Source organism: Rattus norvegicus, chromosome 1 (assembly GCF_036323735.1).
Source record: "Rattus norvegicus strain BN/NHsdMcwi chromosome 1, GRCr8, whole genome shotgun sequence".
In the NCBI taxonomy this organism is placed as follows: domain Eukaryota; kingdom Metazoa; phylum Chordata; class Mammalia; order Rodentia; family Muridae; genus Rattus; species Rattus norvegicus.
In genome coordinates, this window is record NC_086019.1 from 127,167,468 (window position 1) to 127,194,604 (window position 27,137).

At 46.2% G+C, this 27,137-nt stretch overlaps 1 protein-coding gene and 1 non-coding gene across 4 annotated transcripts in view; both read left to right on the forward strand.

Moving 5' to 3' along the window:
- The window catches only part of Trpm1 (transient receptor potential cation channel, subfamily M, member 1), a 116,534-nt gene that overhangs the window by 36,782 nt on the left and 52,615 nt on the right, over positions 1 to 27,137 (forward strand). For 2 of the 3 annotated variants that reach the window (NM_001037734.1, NM_001037733.1), the window contains 9 exon segments: positions 13,384 to 13,463; positions 15,829 to 16,024; positions 17,957 to 18,170; positions 19,174 to 19,298; positions 20,521 to 20,692; positions 24,020 to 24,194; positions 24,601 to 24,724; positions 25,901 to 25,973; positions 26,769 to 26,869. In NM_001037734.1, coding sequence (NP_001032823.1) covers positions 13,384 to 13,463; positions 15,829 to 16,024; positions 17,957 to 18,170; positions 19,174 to 19,298; positions 20,521 to 20,692; positions 24,020 to 24,194; positions 24,601 to 24,724; positions 25,901 to 25,973; positions 26,769 to 26,869 — 1,260 coding nt within the window. 3 annotated transcript variants of the gene reach the window in all.
- Mir211 (microRNA 211) lies at positions 21,861 to 21,966 on the forward strand. The gene has a single exon (NR_031924.1). It is a non-coding gene; the product is annotated as a microRNA 211 (primary transcript).

Sequence of the window (27,137 nt, forward strand, 5' to 3'; positions counted from 1 at the left end):
TGGATCTTTGTTTGCTGTTGTGCAAGCTTGTCAGGTGGTGGACCAGATGAATGGCACTTGGGGTTCAGTCTTGGAGCAAGTCTGTATCGATGATGTGAGAGAGGACTCAGAAGTGATCTTAACTTAGCTAGCCTATGCACAACTTCTGAGCCTGGAGCAACCCCAATAGGCTTAGAAGGTTTGTGTGTGTGTGTGTGTGTGTGTGTGTGTGTGTGTGTGTGTGTGTGTACATGGACACATGTGCACGTGTTTTGGGACAGGGTTTCTCTGTGTAGCCCTAGATATCCTAGAACTTGCTCTGTAGACCAGGATGACTTCTAACTCCACCTGCCTCTGCCTCCCAAATGTTAGGAGTGCACCGCCACCCAGCAAGCTTAGAAGACTCTTGCTGTCAATTGTCAGAAGTGTGTGGAAGGCTCGTTAGTGGTCTTTGCGTGGTAGAGGCTGGGGTTATGGTGAATGGTGCTTCCTGGAAGTGTGGAACAGGATACCATGCCATCTTCTGGTGGAGGTAAGTAGGGTAGAGGCCAAGCTGAAGGTTCTTATCTGGATTCAGGGACATAGGACACTACCAGGCAACAGGCATCTTGGTACGTGGTATGGCTGGCTCTGAAGATCTCTAAGGATATAGTTATCAGGAATTCACATAGTTCTGGGGTAGCAGAGTGGGTGGGGTGACTGGAAGGCAAGCAAGAAGGAATGGGTTCAGAGGTCCCTACTGCTCTTTCTGAATTTGAAATCCTCTTTTGTTGGTCTGGGTGAGCTTCACACTGTTGTGAGATCCGGCTGAAACTGGGAAACATGAGTTCTCCAATCTTATTCTTTTTGCTTCCCAAAGATTCACAGTCCATTTATGCACTGAAACCTCTTTTGAACTTGGGAATCAGCACTGATTTTGTTTCTACAAAATAGACCCATGTAATCTCCACAGGCTGCCTTGAGTCTGAACGTTGTCTTGGGTTGTTTTGCTATCTAAGTTGCCATATTGGCCAAATACAATGATACAGGTCTGCAACTGCAGCTCCCAAAAGTGAAAGCCACGAGTTCAAAGTCACCAAGGCTATGGAGCAAGTATGAGGCCAGCCTGGCTGGCATGTCTCAAAATGAACAATAAAAAGCACCTCGTTCAACCTCCCAGTGAGCAAGCAAAGATTTCTTCCCCTGCATTTATCACTGTAGTTTGCTTTCTATTGCTGTAGTAAGGACCAATTACCAAAAACAATTAGGGGAGGAAAGGGTTTATTTGGCCTACACATCACTGATGGAAGCCAAAACAGGAGCTATAGCAGGGCAGGAACCCAGAGGCAGAAATTGAAGCAGAAGCCATGGAGGGATGCTGCTTTCTGGCTTGCTCCCCATGACTGTCTCAGTCTCCTTTCTTATACAATTTAGGACCACCTGCCCAAAGATGGGATGGCCCACAGTAGGCAGAGCTCTCCCATATTAATCCTTAAGAAACACAGTATGTATAGGTCAATTTTATGGAGGCATTTCCTCAACTGAGGTTTTCTTTTCCCAGATATATCTAGTTTGTGTCAAGTTGACAAAAGCCAGCCAGCAAAATATATTCCTTGTCAATTTGACACACAATGCGTCACTGTCACTATAAACCTTTCTTTCTTATTCATCCCTAAGATCTCACATTAATAATACTATAATATAAAACATTCCAACTTTTAAAAGTCCCACAATCTTTAGAAATCCAAACACTTTAAAAGTTCAGTTTCTACCCTGTCCCCCCAAACCAATACAAATAAAAAAGTCCAGTCTCTTTAAAACATTCAATGTCTCTTCCAAAGTTCAAAGCCTCTCTAAAATTACAAAGTCTCTCTAAAAGTCCAAAGTCTGTGGGATCTCATACAATAAAAAATAATAAGTTACATAATTTTATACTCCAAGAGGGAAGAATAGGGGCACGGTCATAATCAAATCAAACCAAAACCGATGTACAATAGTGTAAAAAGTTCAGCACTTGACATCTGGAAAGTACTCATCATCGTCCTGTGGGCTCCAAAAGCCTTGATAGTGGCACTTCTCCAGCTCTGCCCTCTGCCACACACAACTTGTCTGGTGGGCTCAGGTGGGCATCCCTCCATGGCTGCTGCTGTCCTTGGTGTCATCTACGGTACCGGCATCTCCAAAACGTTGGAATCTGTACTGTAATTGAACGGTGTCTTTACCAATAGCCTCTCCTGAAGGACTCTAACCTTGTGACATGAGGCCAGACCTCACTCTCTTCCCATGACCCCTTCAGTATTGGAGCTTCAACTGCGACTGAGTCTGCACCTTCTCCAGTGGTTCCTCATGGTCTGTGATGGGGGCCAAGCCTCAGTCATTCCTCATAACCTGTTCTTGCTTTCCACACCAGTACCACTTGGGAAATTCTCACACATTACCAAGTTTGGCTGCCAACATGAGCTGCAGCTTTGTCCACTCTGGATCACAGCTTCTGTATGATGACTCTGAGGAAATAGTCCCAGATTTATAATCTTTAATAATTCTGGCCTCTTCTTACCCATACTGGCTCTTCAGTGCCAGTTGCCCAGACACAAAATTCTTAGTTCAGAATATCGAATGGTCCCAAAAGAGTCTTTATTTAGCTCTAAAACCTTCTAAGCCAGAATTCCATCCTCTGCACTTCTCTCAGCACTCTTAACTTCCAAACTCCCAAGAACAGCCACTGAGCTCTAAATATTTCACAGCTTTTCTAGCCCAAAGTTCAAATGCCGCCATAATCTTCCAAAACTAGGGGACCAGGTCTGCGGTAGGGATTCCCCATGACCTGGTACAAATCCCTACCTTAGTAAGGGCTCCTATTGCTCTGATAAAACACTATGAACAAAAGAAAATTGGGGGGGAAAGGGGTCCCAATCAATTCTATTGTGAAGGGTGGTTAGGGCAGGAACCTGGAGGTAAGAACTGAGGCAGAAGCCATGGGGATGTGCTCTGGACTGGTTTGCTCCACATGGCTTGCTTAGCCTGCTTTCTTTAATAACCCAGGGTTATTTCCTAGGGGCGGGACTGCCCACTGTGAGCTGAGCCCTCCCACATTAGTCATTAATCAAAACAGAACCCTCAGATTCGCTTACCTGGCAAAACCACATCTTCTCATGAAGATTCCTTCTTCCAGTGTAGGTCTAGTTTTGTGTCAAACTGACATAAACCAACCAGTGTACTGTCCCCATCCTGCTGCTGCTCCACACTACTGGCCTCTCTGACCTGTCCCCAACACATGAACTTGCAGTTCCTGGAGAATGAAAACGACCCCCAGCTAGGCAGTGTTCACTCACTGTAGTATAACTCACACTGACCTGGCTTCCTCTCGGAGTAGTGTATTAAAATGCACATTCCTAGGCCCTGGCTCTCAGCGCGGCCCACAGATCAGCACCGCCAAGTCTGCTTAATTTTCAGTTGTTGTAAAATTCACAAAATGTAAGTTACTTTTCTTAACCTTCTTTTATTTTCTTATATTTTTTTGGTTGTGATACCGAACAGTGTACTTCCTTATGTATCATACACACATCTTGTGTCGTGCTCAAAGCTATAGACATTTACTAAAGTTATTGGGGGGGTGACTGGAGAGAAGGCTCAGATTAAGAGCACTGTCTGGTCTTCCAGAGGACCTGGGTTCAATTCCCAGCACCCACATGGCAGCTCATAACTGTCTATAATTCCAGTTTGGGGGGATTCAATATCCTCATATAGACCTATGTGCAGGCAAAACACCAATGCAAGTGAAATAAAATTAATGTTATGTATTTATTCAATGCAATAATGGCTGTAATAAAGGCAATTTCTTTTAAGTTTATCATGAACTTTGAATATTTACCCCATACCCTTTCTCCCTATTAGCTCCCAGTAGTCCTGTCCCATATATATCTATATACACACTAAGGTGCATGGATAGCAAATGTGTTGTCTGTCTTTCCGACTCCGTCTCATTCCACCTATGGTGGCAGAAACTACACCCATACTTTGGAACAGCCAATTTCAATTATTTTCATCTTGCAGAGCTGAAACTCTGCCCTGTTAAATAACTCCACATTTCCCCTCCCTGCACCCTTGGCAACCACTATAGCAATCTCTGTGTGTGTGGCAGCTGTAGGAACCTCATGCATATGGAGTCATATGGAATCTGTCCTTCTTATTTGTCCTGGCTTCACTCACTTAGCATAATGCCATCGGCCAGCCACCACATCTGAATTTCTTTCTTTTTAAATGATGGATCATATTCTACTGTGTGAATGCCCACATCCTGTGCATCAATGTAACCACCGCTGGACACTGGATTGCTTCTTCCTCGTGGCTCCTTTTCAGAATGCTAATTCTGTGCTGAGTTTTGAAGAATCTCTCTGCCAGCGACAGCTCTCCCTTTCGTCATCCAGCCAGCAATGGGAGCTATTTCAGTTTCCTTACGTTGTCCCGATGATGATTATTCCCAGGAGTCCCACCCCCTGTGTAGGAAGGACATCTGCTGGGAAGTGTCTTTCCTCCTTTACCTGGATTCCCTTGGGTATTTCGTCACAGTGGTGGGAAGCTGAATTTGGCATGGCAACCAGTAACATTCCTTAGGTATCAGTGATGCTGCCTACATGCCCAGGGTGTGATGGGAGCCCACCCAGAACGTGCTGATGCTGGGGAGACGTGAGGTATGGAAATGTCCTCATCTTGACTGGGTGGCGCAGGGGACAGACTTTTTCTTCCCTTTAATATAAACCATGTTTACTTTTAGAAATTAAAATTGCGATACAAACAATGAAGAACTTAGAGGGAAATTATGCACTGCCTGCTAACAAACGAGTGGATTTTCCCCTGGTGGTAATCAAAAGCTCCTTTAAAGATAATGGTGTTTGGCAGCACTGTTCACAATGGTGGAAAAGTGGAAAGCGCTCACACAGTCATGGTTCTGTGGCTGTTAGCATAGTTCTTGTGCTGTTTCTGACACCTGAAAAGGAATTCAGCGCTGACGTGGGCTGGGAAGTGGATGAACTTGAAAAACTTCACACTACGGGCGAGGAAGCAGGCATGGAGGACCACATGATTCTACTCCTCCATGATACCCATAGACATGACAGGGGCGTTAGTTGCTGCCAGTGGGGTGGCATAGGAAGTAGCACTAATAGGTACATGAGTGTTTCTAATATTATTATTACATCTTGTGTGTGCATGTGTGTGTATGTGTATGTGTGTACCTCTGTGTGTATGTACATGTGTTTTCATGAGCGTGTGTGCCTCTGTGCGTGTGTGTGTGTATGTGTATGTGTGTACCTCTGTGTGTATGTACATGTGTTTTCATGAGTGTGTGTGTCTGTGTGTGTGTATGTGTGTATGTGTATGTGTGTACCTCTGTGTGTATGTACATGTGTTTTCATGAGTGTGTGTGTCGTGTGTGTGTGTGTGTGTATGTGTGTACCTCTGTGTGTATGTACATGTGTTTTCATGAGTGTGTGTGTCTGTGTGTGTGTGTGTGTGTGTGTGTGTACCACAGTGCAGGTGTACAGGCAGAGGACAGTTTGTAGAAGCCTGCTCTCTCTCCTGCATGGATTTTGGAGACTGAATTCAGACCCCAAGGCTGGGTGGCAAGTACCTTACCTGCTGAAGCATCTTGTCAGCCCGCATGACTACTTGATAGGCGTCATGAAGATGATTTGGATGTAAATGGCGCTAATGGTCATACAATCCCTGAAGTGGACCAAAAGCACTGAACTACAAGCTTTAAAGCAAATTTTAGGGCTTGTGGTTTATACCTCAATGTATTCATATTTTGACAATTTCACATATACACACACTGTATTTCACTTGTTACCTTCTTTTATTCCCTCCATCTCTTACTAACTCCCTCTTTCCTCCAACTAGTCCCCCTTCCAGTCTCTCTGTGTGTAGCACACTGAGTTTAACTGGGATGGACTGTCTAGGTGTGGGTGGGAGGAGACTCACCATAGACAGACAACCTATCAGTCCACATTATTGAGGAAGATAGCTAGCCCTCCCCCTGGCTTAAAGATCACTCTTTTTCCCAGGGCTTCCTAATTGGAGGATGATTTCTAAATGTGCCCAGCAATGTCCCCTGGCAAGGACAGTGTGAGTCCTTCACTGGGAGGGATGGGCTGGGACAACTCCTGACATTTCACATAAGCTAGCCCTATGCCTCTGGGGGGATTTTGAGGCCCAAGCACCAGAAATAAGGTCTTCATGCAGTTGTCTAGCTAAGCCTCCAAGGCACCATGACACTTGCGTCTGGCACCAGCTTTGAGCTCACAGACAAGGGGCAGCTTCTCCTTCATTTTTTGGGAGAAGCTTGGGGAGTGTTGTTAAGTGTTAGAAAGTGCTTCACCACAGGGACAGAGAGGCTGTGTCTAACTTGAGACGCAGAGCCAGAAAGGCCTGTTGGCTCTAGGCCAGGGCCTCCCCTGAAGCAGAGGGCGGAGCAGGAAGGGATGACTGTGGGTTTTAATCCCCTGTGCACACAAAGTTCTTTGGCTGTGGAACCTGTCTGACTTTCTGCAATGGACAGTTTCCCTAGCAAGTTGTTGCTGCCCCAGGTACCCTCCTGGGGGTTCCATAGTGGGACCCCACAGTCACCTGCAGTGTGCAGGGACACCAGTCAGTCACCTTGCCTTCTGTGGGATATAAGGAGAAACCAGAGTGTAGACCTCTTAAGTGCTAATGGCAGCTAGCTGAGCCTTGTATGTGAGAGTCCGGCTAAGCCCCTGTGTGGGACGAGCAGCCGTGGGTGAGAGTTTTGAGTTGTCTGCTCTAAATATACACATGAAGTGAGTGGTTTATCCTGGCTAAACTGGTCCACCAATCAGTCGTTTCACTGTGGACTTTGCTGTTAATTTTGGCCCAAAAAGCGGCCATTGCGTAAACAGACTCATGCAGCAGAAAGCCAGTGTTTATGCCTGGAAGCCACTTCTCCCGTTTCTGCCAGAGTAGAGTTACACCCTGCCTTTAGAGTCCACCCAAGTCACCCTACTCCCTGCCCTAGGCGTCTCAAGAGTGTGCCTGCTTCCTCCTACCCTCCTTATTGGGCCACCCTCCGTCAGGTATAGACATGAAGGTCAAGTGGTTGGCATACCTTGTAACCTCTCATCCTCTAGAACGCCCACTTCTCAGCTCTTCTCATGGCCAAACGTCTCCAGGATCTGACACTGTCCCTACCTCCTCACCCCACCCTTTTACTATAAAGCTGCAATAAAACCCTAGAGAACGCAGATTCTTATCTTACACAGGACACCTTGGTCACATTCACAGATCATTCTACAGAACGTAAATACCAGACCCCATTACTCATCAGCCCCCTCTTCCTCACACCCTTCCCTCTGCTTGCCCAGGACCCACGTGCTAGTACTCATGAGGAGAGAAGCCTGTATTCTGAGTGAAGCAAGGGTAAGAAAAACATTCCGTATCCCCCATCTTTGCCAGATTAGGCATCTCGTCTCCCGCATCCGTTCCTGTTGGGGAATGGATAGATACCACAGTCAGACTACAGCTTTAGGGAGAGCCCCTGCTCCAGCTGCTTGGTGGCCCACATGGAGACCGAGCTGCACATCTGCTACATATGTGCCCAGGCTCTTGTTCCAGCCTGTCCGTGTGTTCTTTGGTTGGTGGCTCAGTCTCTGAGAGCTCCCAGAAGTCCCGGTTAGTCGACTCTGTTGGTCCTTCTATGGGGTTGCCATCCCCTTCCGCTGGCCCAGCTTCTTTATCCACCTCGTGGGACTATAACGGAAGTCCAGTGTGAGCAGGTCAGAGCAGGGCATTGGTGTCTTTCCCATGCTCTCCGTCGCCTTGAGCAGGTTCTCACTGAACTGGAAGCTCGCAGTGTCACTTAGGCTGGCCGGCCGGGGAATGCTCAGGCTCCCCCTGTCCTTGCAGTACTAGACTTACAAACTCAGGGCCTTGCTCATCTCTTTACACGCGTGCTGGATTCAGACTTAGGCTACCCCTAGAGCCGTCTCCCCGACACTCTCTGCTCTTGTCTTTCTTACTGTGAGGGGCCTGAAAGCAATGGAAAGGGTAGAGTTAGGCGCCGTTTTGATTTTGTTGTTGTTGCTTTTTGTTTATTTTATTATTTTATATGTATGGGTGTTTTGCCTGAATGTATGTCTGTACATCATGTCAGTGCCTGACGCCCGAATGGGCCAGAAGAGGGCGAAGGGTCTCCTGGAACTAGAGTTAGAGATGACTGTGATGTTTGCTCGCTGAGCATTGAACCCCATGGGCCTCCAGAAGAAAAGCCGGTTCTCTTAACCACGGAGCCATCTCTCTGGCCCCTTGCTTTGTTCAGAAAGGGTCTTGCTGTATAGCTCACACTCTCAACAATTCGCCTGCATCAGCCTCCTGAGTATTGTGTGAGCCACCACCTCCTTCAACTGTGAATGGTGAGCCAAGCAGAGGAGGGTGTCGATTTGGAGATCCGGAAACCATAGCTGCAGCAAAGGCTTCTGAATTGGGGCGACCAGGAATCAATTCAAAGTCAAACACAGGATGATTCCCACATGGCAGCGCTCACGGGTGTGGTGTATCTTGGTTCCACAGCGCCTGGGTCCTGAGCGCACTGCACAGGGCGGGCAGGCATTGGGCCGGGCAGCTCTCCCTATGGCCACCTGAAACACAAAGACTCAGGCTGTGGTCTCTGAGGAGTCCTGGTACTTGTGTTAACTGCAGTGCTCTTAAAAGAAAATCTACAGTGATTTAGCTATGGAGAGCAAAGATATTTAATTCCTAGCCATCTCTCAGCATGTAAACACCAAATTAGTATAGCTTTGGACGTGCCAGTGTGTCGGATTTTAAAAACTGCTGCCTGATTTGTTGACCTGAGTTTCATTTTAAAAAAGTTAACAAATGAGTTTCGCCTTAGGATTGGGATAACATTTCCAACAACTTCTGAAATGGCCCTAAACATATTCTGCGCTGTGTGCTTTCGAGAGGCACCATATTCAATACTGACAATTATAAAATTAAAACACCAATCAGTTCTGAAAGCTGTGCGAGACGATCGGAATCATGCAGTGTCAAATAGTCAGCAAGGACAGAATTCATTATGGAAAAATAAACAAGCACCTTCATCCAATTAATGTGCAGGATTGCTTTACTTTCGATAAATAGTAAAATTCACAACATCAAAGAGTTATAACACAGTGATAATCAAATAGTTATTTTAAATACATTTCTTTGTATGAATTTATCAATGAGTGAGGTACACACACACAGACACACAGACACACACACACACACACACACACACACACACACACACACCCCTGAGGGCAGGAGAAGGGACATGGCCTATATGGTGGGACTACCGAGGACTGTCAAGGCAGGGCCTGGACAGGCACGATTCTGCCTTTTCAACCTCTGCTTGATTTCAGACTGCCCTCACTTTCCACTGGCTAGACATCTTTGGAGGGTATGGGTCAGTGACAAGCAGGATGTCTGTCCTCCAGATTGTCTCAGTGTCCTGAGCAGACTCAGGGGGCTATACCTTTCTGGTGCTGGTGGTACACCCTCATTCTCAGATGTTCACCAAATGGCGCTACTGCCCAACTTATCCTTTCCAGTAAGGAGTGTCGATGGCCTGTGTTTTCAGACAGGTTCACTGCTACCCTTCATGTCTTTTATTGATAGAGGCTCAGCTGGTTTCCTGATACCATCTGCTTTTATGAATTAGACACCCCCACTGGGAGAAACAGCTTTCCCAACTCCTGTGTACTTCCTTAATGTGCACATCTATACAGGTGTAGACTCGTGGCTGTACATTCAAGCTGAAGGTTGTAATTCTGTATTGCGATCCCTGTTTTCATACTCAATCCCAGATAAAGCCAATGGGAGTCCATCAAAGTAGTTTTCTATGTTCTTTTTTACGCAGTTGTAGGTTGGAAGCAAACATTTCCCTACTTTCTGAGAGAGATACAGGCTCCAGCCCTGACTTCAGTTGTTTCTAAAGGAACCCCGACTTGGAGGAGGCTGGAATTTAGAAACTATTATTTGAACACTGGGTATATCTTTTGTTATAATTGTGTGACTGTTGTTGCTGTTAGGCCCTTTCAAGGGATGTGCATGCTGTGGACACACAAAGACTGAATTGTGTGCATGGTAGGCACATGAGTTCACTGGTGCCTGGCTCCCAGGGTCATGGTTATATGACACCTCTGAGTGGAATGAGATGAATGAATTACTTCTAAGGAGCAGACTATGGGAAGGTAACAAGACGGGCCTCAGAGGTTACAGAGGCCTTGTGCTTACTCACTCTGATGAGTTCAGCCGCCATGTTGCAGGCCTATGGAGAGGATCACATGGCAAGAGATGAAATGAGGGTCAAATCTCCTGAGTCAGAAAGTGGTTCTTCCTTAGACGACAGCACAGTCTCACTTACAGCTCGACTGAATCGCTTTGAAAAACCTGGAGTCAGAAGCACCAAACACATACACATCCACCTCCCAGATCCCACAGCCTGGGAGATGATAGCTACTTGTCTTAGTCTCCAGGCCTTGGGGCAGTTTGTAATGTTAAGCAATATATAAAATATTCATCATGTCATATGGATGTATGCACGTGTGTCCCATGTTCATGCATGTGTATAGACAGATGACACACCTATTCTCAGATAACTCGACATATCACAAACTGTTACTTCGTGCTGATAATTTATTTTTGGGTCCAGTTCATTCAGCTCTTCCCTATTTCCCATATTTGTGCTGCTATATCCAACGGTGAAAGTCCAGTTCTGATTATCCACAACTTGTGGATAAGCCCTTTACTTATCCATTCACAGGAGACATAGAGAACGGCATCAGAGCTGTCCCCCAAGCATTTCTTTGAAAAAGTTACCTAACTGCAGGAGTTTAGGTTTTGTTTGGGCGGTGTATTTTCTGGATTCTGTGGTGTACAGCCAAAGCACTGTGACCTTGTTTTCATAATCACACACGAGCGTGCTCTGTGAGCTTCTCTGCAAGGTGAGAAATATCAGACAAAGGGAAGCACCCATCCCAGACAGTGCCGTCCGCTTCACTGTTGAGTTGAACTCTAACAATCTGCTTGTGATGTCTGGGCTACAGGGAGCATCTACTCACTTGCCCGTGTTTCAACCTCTGAGCGGATGCATTCTTGTCACAAAAGCACCAGCTTCCAAGGCCAGCAGCACAGCACTCAAGGCCTGGCAGTTCCCAACCTTCCTAATGCTGCGATCCTTTAATACAGTTCCTCATGTTGTGGCGGCCCCCAGCCATAAAATTATTTTCGTTGCTACTTCATAACTGTAATTTTACCACTGTTATGAATCATAATATAAATATTTTTAGAGATACAGGTATGCCACAGAAGACAGAGGAGACCCTCAGGTTGAGGACCACTGTCAAGCAGTCATTAAACTACTTAACTACTTATGCATGGGACTTTAGCTCAGTGGTTGAGTGTTTGCCAACCCTATGCAAGGCTTTGAAACTGGTTGATCTTCAGTGTGTGCTACACACACACACACACACACACACACAGAGAGAGAGAGAGAGAGAGAGAGAGAGAGAGAGAGAGAGAGAGAGGCAGGCACATAGAGCAGTGATTTCTTTTATGTTATGATAAAACACTCTGACCAAGAGGACTTGAAGTGACCTTAGCCCTCGGTTGTCACTACAACTGTCCTGGGAGGTAATTTTAAAAAGACAGGTAGTCCCTAGTTCAAAATCAATGCCACGTATGGGGAGGAGGACATCAAGGCTTCACTGAGGCCTGTCCCTCTAGACACCAGACTCACACCTAGTCTCAGGTAACAAAGACTCTTATTCTCTCAAATAGATTCTCTAAGATAATGGTTCTCAACCGTCCTAATGCCGTGACCCTTTAATACAGCTCCTCATGTTGTGGTGACCATCAAATTATTTCATTGCTGCTTTACAACTGTGATTTTGCTACTGTTATGAATCACAATCTGAATATCTGACCTGCAGGATATCTGATATACAACTCCAAAGGGGTCAAGATCCACCCATAGGTTGAGATATGCTGCTGTAAGATTTTTACTTAGGATTCTCATGCAGAGCAAATATTTGCTAAGCCATGTAGAGATAACATATATATATATATATATATATATATATACATGTATATATATATTACATTCCACATAATATAGCACACACATACCATACATCTATATATATATAATATAACACACACACACACACACACACACACACACACACACACACACAATCCACATATCTCCATTACCACACTCCAGAAACCACACTACACATACATATGCACACAGGCACTGGTCATGTATCAACAGGCGCACACACTCATACATGATACTCAAGTTGTCCACATGCATATAATGGCACAAATATAACGTGTGTGCGCGCGCGCGCACACACACACACACACACACACACACACACACACACACACACACTGAATGAAGCCCCATGGACAAAGGGACTGTTAACTCTCCTCCAGCTAGCCTGGATGGCTTTTCCTAGAGCCCTCCCAGCACCCGCTCCCAGAGGGATCTACTGAGCCTCCACCTATAGTGTCCCAGTGGGAGACAAGAGGAGCCCTGTGAGGCAGGGGAATAATGGCTCAGAGCCTCCTCCTCCATGTCAGGCTGTTCTGCCAAGTACAGTCTGACTTGAACAAAGGCTTCTGACTTGTCCACACTGGTGAAGCCACTACAGGAAGTTCTCTCAATCCTTGTAGCCTGGAGGCAGCCTGACGCTGCCCCTCCCCTCCTCCTTGTGTTTTCTCAAGCCATCACCTGCTATTTTTAGAGGGCGAAGGACACTTTTCCCCTGCTCTCTTTCCTTGGAACGTCTCCACAACACCCAGCACAGAACTTTGTACAAAGAATATCTTCAGCCACTGGATGCCTATGAATTAAATTTGGCAAATGGGAACCATAAATACATGTTTCCAGGTCACCACTCTTGCAACCCCTTCATTGAAATGACTGTTCAGTTATCACAGGCAAGGACAAGGCTATAGCTCGGCTGTGGAGACCGTGGGTGAAGCATAGGTTTGATCCACAGCATTGAAACACACACACACACACACACACACACACACACACACACACACACACACACACTCACTGCAGGCATAAAAAACTTCCTATTAATAGCATGTTATTTTAAAAAATTACATTGACTGACTGATTGATATATTGATTGATTGATTGATTGATTATGTTCAATCATGCATCATGGTTCATGGGCAGAGCAGAGGACAACTTGCAGGAGTCTGTTCTCTCCTTCTATGTGGGTTCCAGGGAGGTAGAACTCAGGTCATCAGGCATGGTGGCAAACACTGTTACCTCCTAATCTTGCAAGCCCATGTGATTTCTTCCTCACACGGCCTATGGCATCTAATTTTCATTCCTTTCCCTCCCAGGGTCAGAAAGCATGGATAGAGAAGACGTTTTGCAAAAGGGAATGCATCTTCGTGATTCCTAGTACAAAAGACCCGAACAGGTAAGTCAGATGCTATCGTGGAGACATGATCTGTGCCGGGGTTTGCCCAGCATGTCTCGGCAACTGCTCTTCTCGCCTCTGTGGGGGAAGGGAAGGGAGGCAAGGGCATGCCAGACTCTGTCCCCACAGGAGCCATTTACAGAGTCACTTGGCGTATCTCTGTTAAAAAGCAAATGCCTTGGTAGAGAACTTTTCTTTGCAGGTTTCTTGTGAGCTCTCGCTTAGCCGGATGTGAGTAATATCTTTAGACAGTCTCAGGATATCCCCTAATTTATTTATACAGAAAGGAACCTGTATCCCTGTGAGAGATGTCAGTGGTTGAGTGAAATTACTATGGTCCCTGTTCACAAGATGGTCAGAACTTCCGCTAACCTATCTGAAACGCATGCTATAGGGTAAACAGGAAACCTTCCAAACACTTGAGCAAATCAGAGGATTTAGCTGAAACCTTTCCTCTGAGAGAAAAAGCTGAGGCTGAGCTCGAAGAGCTGGGGAGACTTACCCACAGGCTCTTCCTGAAAGCCATGTGGGCAGGGTCACTGGTATAGGAGGGCACCGATGATTGGGCATCACCTGCTTCAGATTTGCTTGGTGCCTAATCTCAGTGTCTCTCGTCCTCAAGCTCCCTGTCCCCTTCCCCGCCCCACATACCCTGCAAAAATCTCTCCTCACTTGAACCCCAGCCACTCAAAGGTGACTGGCTCTGTCCCTCCTCCTCCTCCCTGCCATGGTGGACAAAGGTCTTTGAAATAATGAGAAACATCTTTCCTTCTCATTCCCCAAGTCACAGGAACAAAAGTCTGACTAACATTATCTCCCTGAATTTGGGCGACTTTGTTAAAGCAATTGAGAACCAAGTCCTAAAACTCACATGGACTTTAGTAAGAAGAAGGGAGGGAGGAGAGAAGCGGGGAGGGATGTGGTGGTAAATATTATTTTGAGGGTTTTACCTCACTCGAACCGCATAGTTTCCAAAATAAAAGACACAAATCTTTATATTTATAATAAACTTAAAAGCACTAGAGCTGGGTAGACATCAACCCTCCATGCTAGCTTGCCTACTTCCTTGTCAATAACCCTGAGGTATCAGTTGCTATGTTCTACCTGGACCAGCCCCTATGGCCATCGCTCATGACCCACCTACCCCGTGGCAACTTCCCCTTCCTTCCTCTTTTCCCTCTCCTTCTCCTTCCTGCCTCAGACACAAACCCAGGAACCTTTGCTCTGCCCCCTCTCCTCAGCCCAGGCAAGGCTCTAGGCATCTTTAGTAACCAATCAGGGAAAATTTGGGGGACAAGATTCATACAACAAAAGCTGGTATACGTGAGGATCTCCTTGATGGGGGCAACCAGATCTTGGGGGCCAGTATAACAGTACCAGACCAACTCTCTACATAGAGAACGAGGGAGTGAGGGAGAGAGGGATGGATGGAGGGAGGAAGGAGCGAGGAAGGAGAGACAGGGAAGGGAGAAGTTGGAATGAGGGAAAGGCAGAAGGGGAAAGAAGAAGAGAGAAGAAAAAATGAAATGAAAGGAGAAAGAAAGAGAAGGGAGGAAGAAATGAAAGAAAAAGGATGAAAGGGGATAGGGGAGGAAAGAGAGAGGAAGTGAAAGCAAGTAACTGAATATCAGCTCCCATACCACTGGTGAAGCAACCAGAGAGCAGGGAGAAAGAACTCTCCACTTGTCCCAAGACATCACTCAGGGCAGTCGAAGCTTTGGTGGTTCAGGCATAAACTATGTGGCAGCCAACCATAACAGGGATAAACTACTCCCCATACATGCTTGGAAAGACCACGGGACATGCTCAGGGAAGCGTAGAAAGAAGAGTGGGTCACAGGTTGACTGGGCAATGCAGAGATGCCAAAAATCAGGATTCCCAAAGTGACAGCCCAGGACAGGACAACCCAGCATTCACTGAGACTCCAGCAGAAAAAAAAAAATGATTTCACTGAAACAAACAAGCAAACACAGAACCCAGAAGAACCATGCAGCAGTGTAGAATTCTGGAAGGCCACTGCTTGCCTGTTCCAAGGCTGTGAATGTACTTGGTACAAAATGTTCAGCAATGTTCGCAGGGCTCAGCTCCTGTTAATGTTCTTGAGATATTAGAGAGACAACCAGTCACCCAGTGAGAAAGAACAGCCATCTCAAGTGTTGCCAACAGACTAGTACATAAGTAGTGATGTGTTGCTCTTTGGTAAATGGGCACTTCACGGGACACTTCTGTCCCTGATTAAGCCAATGACTAAGATATTCTCTGGGCCCTCGTTGGTCCCAGCTTGTCCACTCTGGCTAATTTACACTCACTAGTTGGATGGGAGGGAGGAAATGCTGCCAAATGGCCTGCTTTGCTCTTCTTTCAGATGTTGCTGTGGTCAGCTCACTAACCAGCACATCCCCCCGCTGCCGAGTGTGACTCCCAGCTCAACAGCAGAGGACACCAAGCAAGGGGACGCACAGTCCGGGAAATGGTCTGTCAGCAAACACACCCAGAGCTACCCAACAGACTCCTATGGGATTCTTGAATTCCAGGGTGGGGGCTACTCCAATAAAGCCATGGTAAGAGGGGTTATGGGTTGCTGTACACAGGAATTCAGCCTTCACCAGGGCCTGGCTCCTGGCCCTTAGGATGCAGAGACCTGGGTCTTCCTCTGGCTTACAGCTAAACTTTCATAGGAACATTACTTCAAGTCCATGAGATGGATCTGTGCAGACGGATTTTACCCAGTCGTCAGAGACTGACATCATTGGAAAAGAGAACATGCAGCCTCTGAGAATCCACCCAAGCTCTAACCTAATGTACAAAGCATGCTCTAGCCCAATCTTGCACACATGCTCCTTTGCCCCATCGCCAGTGTCTTCGTTTGCTTTGTATTGCTATGATAAATATTGTGACCAAAAGAAACGTAAGAAGAAAAAGGGCTTATTTCACCTTATGTTTCTAGGTAATATGATAGGTGACCATAAGGGAACTCAGGGCAGGAATCGGGAGGCAGGAACTGAAGCAGAGACCACAGAGGAGTGCTGCTTACTGGCAGGCTCTCCATCACTTGCTAAGCCTGCTTTCTTATACATCCCAGGATCACCTGCCTGGGGGTGGTACCCTCCATAGTGAACTGGGCCCTCCCATACCAGCTATTAATCAAGAAACTCCCTACACACTTGCCTACAGGCCAGTCTGATAGATAAAAAGCGTTTTCTCAATTGAGGTTCCCACTTCTCAGATGACCCTGGCTTGTGTCAAGTTGACAAACAAACAAACAAACAAACAAAAACCAACCAGCACACCAACTGGTGAGGAAATTCTTTAAAGCAGTCTTAATAACCATGGGCTTGCCATTCCCCTCAGTTCACGTTGAGTCTCTGCAAGCATTTTCCCCTGAAGTCAGCTTCCCTGTGTCTTCCATTCATAGCAAGAGGAGAGGAAGAGTCTCTCACTTTGCTGTAGGTAGGACTGCTAGCTCCCTTTCTGGAGGACCCTAGAGAGAAGGAGGTGCCAGGCTGTAACCTGCTTCTGATTCTCAATATTATTTTTGCAATTTCATTTCATTGGTCTAACAGTATTGATTCAAATACGATTGTTATATTCTGAACACCAAAATACAAGATTCTCTGGGACGGCTCCCTTTGTATTGGCACGGGCACACAAAGGCAGCACAGAGGGGCAGTCATGGATTCTGGCCACTAATGTCTTTTTCATCTTGAGGGATAGAAGAGCTGGTAACCACTTTCCTCCTCACTCAGCCATAGCATTGCCCACCATTCTGGACCTTTGCTCTAGTGGAGCCAGTTTGGGATTGAGTCTCTCAAGGCTAAGTTTGCAAATCAAGTGCAAGACTGTCAGATACGCTCAGAAGTCAGACAAAAGAAGAGACCATTTTTAATACGATTCTGTACCAACTCTTATGTGATGTCCTGCATTTAGACACTATGCTAAACCATTTCAAACATTCATCTAAAATTCAAGTTTAGACAGGCACATTAGCCTGGTCACCTGATGCTACAACACTTTAGATGAGGTAATCTATAAATAGAACTGTACTGTACACAGTACGCAATGCTAAGAAGCCCACAGTCAAGGTCCCAGTTGATCTCATTTCTCCCCCTGCTTAATAAATGTCGCCTTCTTGGTGTGTGCTCACATATAAGAGGAATGAACAAACTCCTATGGGCCTTGGGAGCACTGTCTTGTTTTGTATCTATCCCTCAACCACTACTGCACGGGGATAGAGTTTAAACATGTGGCTGTCAGGATAACACAAACACTTGAATCACGGTACTGGTGTCCTGTATTTTCCTTTGCTAAATCTGCCCATCTTTCCCCAGATAACCTTTAGTCACTTGGCTGCAGATTAATGCAGAGGGCCTAAGACATGGAGAGCCTCGGGATACTGAGGGAGTTCTTGTTTGGACATGTGGCATATCCCTGCTCCCCTCTGACAAACAAACGACACCAAGCGCGGGCACTGAGCACCACACACTCTTTTGCAGTATATCCGAGTCTCCTACGACACCAAGCCAGATTCTCTGCTCCATCTCATGGTGAAGGACTGGCAGCTGGAGCTCCCCAAGCTCTTGATATCTGTGCATGGAGGCCTCCAGAGCTTTGAGATGCAGCCCAAGCTGAAGCAGGTCTTTGGGAAAGGTCTGATCAAGGCTGCCATGACCACAGGGGCATGGATCTTCACCGGGGGAGTGAGCACTGGTAAGAGCGGCCCCGCCCTTGCTGAGTCTACGGAGATGGACTCACTGAGGTTGCCGAGGGCCTCCTAGTAAGAATGGCCAGAAGACTAGACAGGTGGAAGCTGACCCCAACTGTAACAACAGTGAAAGCTTTACTCAACAAGGTTCTATTGTTATTGTGATTGATTTGTTTAAATTGTACAAACATAAGTTTTTGTTAAGTGGTTTTCCATCACTATAACAGACTGCTGAGATAGTCAGCTTATAAAGGGAAGAGGTTTACTCTGACTCACGGTGTTAGAGGTTTTAGCCTATGGTCAGTTGGCCCATTGCTCTGGGCCTGTCAGTATCTCATGGTGAAAGTACATAATAGAGCAAGATAAAGAGAGATCACTAGAGTTGACAACTCTTCAAAGGCACTTCCCAGTGACCCACAGACCACATGATGGGTCCTTTTTCTTATAGTGTCCACCACCTCCCAATTGTGCTCTGCTAGACACCAAGCATCTAACATGGGGGGCGGGGCATTGGAGGTCCAAACCTCAGAGGGCATAATAGCAAAGATAGTGAACCCCTGAGTCAGTCTGTGCCATTTCCTGGGCATAGCCATGGTGAAGTGTCATTTCCCATGAGCCGATAGGCATTGTTTCCACTCATTATGGGAGAATGAACTGAACCATATATGGATTAAGGAACATCCCTGGTGGTCCGGGTCTTACTGATAGCAGAATGTAGCTAAGGACTACCAGTGAGAGCCAGTGACTTCCAGCTGTGGGTCACAGAAATCCATGCCCGGCTGTTTTGGGCTCTGCTCTCATTTTCCCTACTCTAGGAGTTAATGCAGGATCAGTGGTTATGATGAGCACAGACTTGTGGGATGTGCTCTCTTCACGAAGAGAACAGGTTCCATCCCTGATCCACGGGGATTATGAGGGTTCAGAGTAGGCACCCCTGAAGTTCGTCAGTGGTGATGTGGTGTGATGTGGCACAGAAGGGCTTGAAATGTGGCATGTGGCTGTTCACAGGTGTCGTCAGCCATGTGGGGGATGCCTTGAAGGACCACTCCTCCAAGTCCAGAGGCCGGCTCTGTGCTATCGGAATCGCTCCCTGGGGCATGGTGGAGAACAAGGAAGATCTGGTTGGGAAAGATGTAAGTTTTCTCTGAAGGCATTGACAGTTTTTAAAAACTGAAGTCCGTAATTTGAGATTGCAGTAAATTGGTACATTGTTATAAGAAATACCAGAGAACACCTTTCACTCATTCCTCTGGTGGAAGCTTCTTGCAAAATGATGGTATAATCAGGATTCTGACATTGATACCATCAAGATACCTCATTAACCTAAGGAAGTCCCCTGTTGTCCTTAAATATCTATACCAATTTCCTTCCATCTCTCCTTCCTCCGTAACCCTGACAACCTCTACTGCGTGACATATCTCTGTCACTTCTTATTATTTTTACGATGTGGTATCACACAGTATGCGATCTCAGGAGGATGGGTTTTTCCCGTGTAATTCTTGGGACACTCAGATCGCTATGGCTTCCCTCTTGCTGCTCAATGGTGTTGTCGTATGAATATACCACTGCAGGTTGTCTAACCACTATCTCTTGAGGAGTATCTAGGCTGTTTATAGCTGGTCTATTAAAAATAAAGTTGCTATAAAATTTGTGCTCAGGGGGCTGGAGAGACGGCTCAGTGAGTGGATAAAGTGCTTGCTGAACAACCATGAGGACTTGCGTCTGTACTCACAATCCTCACATACAAATCCAGGTGTGGTAGTGGGTGACTGTAATCTCAGGCCTGGAAATGAAGCAGCAAGTCCCAGGGGCTCATTGTCAGCCAGTCTAGCAAGCCAGTGAGCTTCACGTTTAGTGAGAGATCTTGTCTGAAAAATAACCTCTCATCTCTGGCATTTGTAGCCACCACACATGCACACGCAGAGGCAAACACACAGAGACACACACACAGAGACACTAATCTGTGCTCAGGATTTTGTGTTACTGTCAGTTTTCAATTCTTTGCAGTAAATATGTGTTCAGTTATTGGGTTGCTGCTGTCTAAAGGAAACAAGTCTCTGTTTGAATACATTAATTGAGAAAATAGCCTTCAGAGTGTAGGGTAGAGAAATGACACTTAAGTTTACATGTGGTAGTCAGGCCGTGGTGGCACACACCTTTAATATCAGCAGTCAGGAGGCAGAGGCAGAGGCAGGCGGATCTACAAAGCTAGTCCCACAGTCTACACAGAGAAACCCTGTGTCGAAAAACAAAACAACCAAGTTTGCATGCGGTATGTGTACACGGTTCTTGTGTCCCCTGTGACATTTAACATCTAAGTTCTGCAGCTTTGATTCACATCCTGCTTTCTGTCAGGTAACGAGAGTCTACCAGACCATGTCCAACCCTCTGAGCAAGCTCTCCGTGCTCAACAATTCTCACACTCACTTCATCTTGGCTGACAATGGCACCCTTGGCAAGTATGGTGCCGAGGTGAAGCTTCGAAGACAACTGGAAAAACACATCTCCCTGCAGAAGATCAACACGAGTAAGTCCTGGGAGACCGTGGGCACCACCTCGGGCTGACTCTACCAGGGTGGAAGCCAGTGGAGAAGGAAACTGCCAGAGTGTGTTGAGAGTCTTAGCCTTGGTTCTTGCTAGGTCCATGGACCATGCTCAGACTCTGCCTTAGCCACCTACCAAATCACCTTCACAGGGCAGCCATTGGTCTGAGACTTACCCTTGCACTGTTTGTCATGGTTGTCATCATGTTACCCTCATTCTTATTCAACATACTTGCTGCTATTGTTTTCCCTAATGTTTTATGGGGGGGCACCCTTGCTCTCAAAGGCTTGTTATGATTCATATTATGAACTGATGAGTGTTGGAGGGTCATCACGTCTCTCTGTAGCTCTCAGTCTCTCATGTGGACTAAGATGTGAGACGAGGAAGTCCCTGGGCCTGGCTGCAGGGCCATCTGTTCCTGATGGGTACCATCCTTGCTGGTCCAGGGCACAGCTTTAAGGAAGGAACACTCACTGCTGGGGGTTGAGGGGAGGATCTGAGGGAAAGTAAGGGAGAAAGTGCCGGTTCCCAGCCAGATGAGAGGACAAAGCTTGTTAGAACTAAGGTATTTGCATAGCCTCCTGGTAAATGCCCACATGCAAAACTTAACATCTCCAGAAATATCTCTGTGCACCTCAATCTAGAACTACATGAAAGGTCAGAATGTAAGGAACTGCGGTATCACTCAAGGGGTTAGCCTATGCCTAAAGGCTGGAATTTCCAAGAATCAGCTCAAACTACTTCTATTAGTTTCTGAAGTTTCATAAATTTATTTTCATTCTATTTCTCCCCTACTTGTCCTTAATCTACCCTCACCCCCAAACACCTCTCGTAAATTCATGTCCTCTTTTAAAAAAAAAGAAAATGACTCCTGAGTCCTATTGTACTGACCATGCATTCACAGTGGGGTCATCCACTGGAGTGTGGTCAACTTACCAGGGCCATAGGCTCAAAGAAAACTGACTCCCTTCCCACAGAAACTACCAACTTGTCAGACCCTCCCCACCTCCATGCTGGAATACTGACCAGCTTGATCCTGTGCGGTCAGCCACAGATGCCTCGAGTTCAGAGTGCGGCGGTCCTAAGGATCAGACTGGTGGATAAATCGGTTGGGTTGGTTTTACACTTTCGTAATTTTGGACTTGTCAGTTCAGCTTGGACCTGTGACCTCTGGGCTTCCCTTTGTCATCCTTTGCCTAGGCCTCTGAGTGGGGCAAGGACAGCAAAGGGGGGCTCAGTGGTCACCTCTACTGCAGAGAGTTTTGGGAGCCTAGCCTGAGCCAAGAGCAAGTTCTACTCTGCTTCTGGAAACGAAGTCACCATGATCCGGATGATGAAACACCCCAAGCCTGCTTGGATGGAAATCTCAGAGGCAGAGACCATGTCCCCTTGATCCATTTTCCATTGTTTCTTATTCATGTCTTAGTCCAGTGGTTTTCAACCTCGCAATGCTCTGCCCCTTTAGTGCAGGTCCTCGTGTTGTGGGGACCCCCTAATCATAAAATTATTTTCATTGCTACTTCTTAACTGCAACATTGCTACTCTTATGACTCATGATGAAATGATGCAGGGTATCTGATAAGTGACCCCAAAGGGGTTGAGAACCACAGGTTGAGAACTGCTGGCTTAGCCCATGATAGACTTTCAACGTTTGCTTGCTGAAATAAACGCAACTGTAATTCTTCTGGCAGGACACAACAAAGTTATTCTAAATACTTAAGTATCCCCTGGGAAAAACAGGGTAGGAAAAGAGGCTCTGAATTCACTCACTGATATTCCCAAGGCTTCTTCAAACCTGTGCTGGCAGATTTTATCTGAAGCTCTCAAAAATCGTGACGTCAAGGACATTTCCCCCGCTGCTTGCCTCTGGTGATATTGCTCATTGGCAAAACCTGACCAGCAGTCAGTGAGCCTGCATGTAAACTGGATCCAACGCCCAGAACTTCAGTGGCTACAGTCAGAAAACATTCGGGAGAGAAATTCTGTCTTTAATTAATGTGTACAGAGTTCTTTCCCGGTTATTATCCCTAAGCAACAAATATAACTACTTTCATGCCGTTGCGTCATGCCAGGGATTATAGGTCCCCTGGAGATGGCTTGAAGCACACAGGAGATTGTATATGTGCAGATGCTACACCATTTTATATAAGAGATTTGAGCATTTTGAATTTGGTGTCTAGGGGGATGTTGTAAGGTCCTGGAAAACATCCCCAGTTAGACGCCAAGGAACAGCCATATAGTATGTCCTGACCAGGCAGAGATGACAGTTTGAGGTAGGTAAATTTGTCACAAAGATTCTTCTCCATCACTGACCACCGCCACTGCCGCCCCCTCCATTCCCCTGTATTATCTAAGCTTTCAGAATTCTCTTATCACTTTCTGCTTCCCAGAGCCAACCCTGCTATCTATTGCCAAAATTTTGTCTATGTCTACTGTGTTCTTGAGCCCTACTATTTATTTTAAATTAGAGCAGGCCCTTGAAACAAGCTATTAGCGATGGGCTAATAGTACTCCATGTTTCTATTAACTTAAAACTCCATGTTTAAGATAATATACTGGTGCCAGAAGTGTTTCAGTCTTGGATTTCTAAAATTTTGGCAAATGTGCATACCATTTACCAATGATCATCTCCAATCCAAAAATTTGATACCCGAAACACTTTTGGGGTGGGGGATACTCAACCTTTTCTGCTATATTTGAGGCTCTGGAGGCAGCATCAAGAGTACATGTGTGCCTCTTCAACTTCCCAAACACTACCTAAAAAGCAAATATATTCCTATATTTCAGATCCATTGCTCTTCTTGAGATAAGCGAGGCCATGTTTCTTTTATAACTGGTCATCTATGAGATGGTGCTTTAATCAATGGTCCAGCATTGTCCTGCCAATACAGGAGAGGCCCTGGATTAAGTATAATGCCCCTCTGGCTAATCTGGCCCTGCTTACACTGGATCATTCTTAGAAGACAGCCTCCAGCAGTTCACACCTAGGCAAAGGCAGAAAAGGAGCCTTAGCGATGCTTATAAAACTTGCCCAGGTGTCCCTGCGTCAGATTCTTTACGGGAGTTAGGTCACATGGGAATGTCAGGGAGCTTAAGAGTTCTGAAGTTTGGAGTTTACAGTAGGAGGCCAGGAAGTGGAGTTCTAAATGCAAGAATGAAGACAGTCACCCTTCGACTGACTCAGCTGGAGCATTGGTCAAGACTAATGCCACAGGGAAAGTGCTGGGGCAGGAAGTTTGTGCTTTAGGCCGTTTCATTCGTGTTGGAGATGTTTGTGCTGGTGTGAACAGCAAGTGTGGTTGTGTTGCAGGGCTGGGCCAGGGTGTACCTGTCGTGGGTCTCGTGGTGGAAGGTGGACCTAATGTGGTTTCTATCGTCCTGGAGTATCTCAGAGAAGACCCTCCTGTCCCTGTGGTGGTTTGTGACGGCAGTGGACGCGCCTCCGACATTTTGTCTTTTGCACACAAATACTGCGACGAAGGAGGGTAGGATTAGTTTTTTTTTTTTTTTTTTTGTCAGACTGGGGAAAACATCTGACACAATCCACTCAAATATCCCCAAAATGTCTAACTTACAAGGGTTTACTTGATCTCCTCTCCTGAGTTCCCAAGATCAGCATGAGAATGACCAGGAGCTCATCTTCTTGACTGAATCCTCTCTGCCAAAGTCTCTCTTACAACTTTATTTTACATTACAAGCCTTGCAACGAGCTGGACACAGGCCAATTTTTAATGCTGCTTTTAGACCGGGGTGATTTTTTTGTCTCCTGTACACAAATCTCTTCCGTTAGCAGTCCAAAATCAAAAGTACTGGGTGGGTGAAACTGTCTGGTTTACTTGGGAGCTGCCCTAATTCCCTTGCTCCCTTCTCTCTCTTCACCCCTTTGAACAGGGTCATAAACGAGTCCCTGCGGGACCAGCTTCTAGTTACCATTCAGAAAACATTTAATTACAGCAAGTCCCAGTCGCATCAGCTGTTTGCAATTATCATGGAGTGCATGAAGAAGAAAGAACTCGTGAGTGTCTTGAATTTATTTCCAAACAACTTCCAAGTAGAGAGCTCTCTCTGTGTCTGGCTCTCTCACATTTGCTTGATGGACCATCTGCCTACTTCAGCTGACCTTCTCAAAAGGCAGCTTATAAACCCCATTCCAAATGAAATAATTTTATGGTTGGGGATGACCACAATATGAGGGATTGTATTAGAGGGTCGAAGCATTAGGAAGGTTGAGAACCGCTGCCACAGAGGGTCCCTGGTGTTTCCAGACCTTATCGACACGAAGTGACGTCACATTGTTTTAGGGTTTTACTGCTGTGAACAGACACCGTGACCAAGGCAACTCGTATAAGGACAACATTTAATTGGGGCTGGCTTACAGGTTCAGAGGTTCAGTCCATCATCATCAAGGTGGGAACATGGCAGCATCCAAGTATGCATGGTGCAGGAGGTCCTGAGAGTTCTACATCTTCATCTGAAGGCTGCTAGCAGAATACTGGCTCCCAGGCAGCTAGGACAAGGGTATTAAAGCCCACATCCACAGTGACACACCTACTCCAACAAGGCCACACCTCCCAACAGTGTTACTCTCTGGGCCAAGCATCCATAAACCATCATACATATCATGTCACTCAACTTAGAAATTCAAAACATGAATCAGATTCTCCCTGGGAAGAGACACACCTTTAGATGTGGTTGACCACAAAGTCAAATTCAGTTCCCTTTGCAAATGCAGGGCCCATTTCTCATTTCTTCCTTCAACTTCCTTCAACATTATAGGGCATAGGTACTTCTTGTTGATGGATGATGACATATTCAAAATTCTAAATTCATGTTAACATATTCCTTCTGACTAGGTATGTGTTCATAAGCTCAGATGGCCATTTAAATATTGAGTAATCCTGATTAGATTGGTGTTTACCCTCTTCCCATGGCAGGATAATAAACTCCTAATCCAGGCAAGGATTCTATCAGCAAGAGCAACATGGAGGCTCCCTGGGGGTTGAAAACTCTTGGGTATATCAAGCCGGCTCGCAACTCTGCTTCATTCCTCCAGTCTTGTGGGGTTTTTTTGATTTTTGTTTTTTTTTTTTTTTTGTTTTTTGTTTTTTGTTTTTTTTTTAAACAGCTCAGTTCCTCCTCTCGATTTTGATGTTGCCTTGACTCTGTCTTCTCCCCATTCACCTGTTTCTAGGTCACTGTGTTTCGGATGGGCTCTGAGGGTCAGCAAGATGTTGAGATGGCAATTTTAACTGCCTTGCTCAAAGGTGAGCTTTTGGGAAATGGTGATTCTGATTTTTCTCTCTCCTGAGCTGCCTAGCAAGGGCTTTGTCAATGGTGAGATCTCCTTCGTAGCCCCTCCTACTAAGGACTTTTAGTAAAAGAACCCTGAGCCTGCCAGGTTGCCCGGGGTGACCTCGGCATGAAATGCTGGAATGACCAGACTCTGAGAGGGCTTTTGTGAGAAAGGGGTTGATTGTTACCCGTAGATGTTACTAAGCTGTCGGAGCTGAGTCCATCCAAAGCTGTTCCAGTGAGGCTGCTTCCTGAGCCGAAACCCACCTCTAAGGACAGGCTGCAACCAGGAGCTCAGGGTACAGGAGGTTCCTGGTGGGAGGCACAAGTCCTCCCTGCCTCTCAGCTAGCCTAGGGCTATAGGGACAAGAGGAAGTTCACCACTGAGAGTCTGATTTAAACTGCACTGGGCTCTGTGCTGCCCTGGGGCTTATAGTCCTTGGCTTGTCCTGGCAAACGTCCTGTAGTTTCAGATGTCTCTCCTTTTCAGATGAGGGCCATGAATTACTTGGCTTCTCCTCCATCCCTTCCAGAAAACCATGCCCAGTTGACTTGGAATGAGGTTGCCCCTGGTTTTCTCTCAGGAAACGTTAAAAAATGCCAAATTCTTAACTTGGGTGGTCATGTGGGTGCAAGAAAGAAGGAAGTGATAGGTGTTTGGTTATGAAGCAGTTCCCGGTGGGAAGCCCAACCTCCCAACCCTGAACCTGCCAAGCTCAAGTGGTTCAGACATAATCAAGGAATGCTCTCACCTTTTTCTTTCCCAGGAACCAACGTGTCAGCTCCAGATCAGCTGAGCTTGGCACTGGCTTGGAACCGCGTGGACATAGCACGAAGCCAGATCTTCGTCTTTGGCCCACACTGGCCGGTGAAACTGTTTTCTGTTTAGAATATTAATTGTGACTTGTCATGGTGCTGTGTTAGTGTGTCCTTACTCATGATGTGGGTCTCTGGAGATGATCTAAGGGTTTTCTGATCTGGGTAATCCATGAGATTACTGGAAGATGTTGCTGTTTAACATCAAAGAAACAAAGGCTCCAGGCATAAACCCTGCACTGAGCGGATCTTCCTGAGGAAACTAACCACCAAACCTTTCATCATTGCTGACAGTTAACTCTTTGAAAGAAGAAAATAAT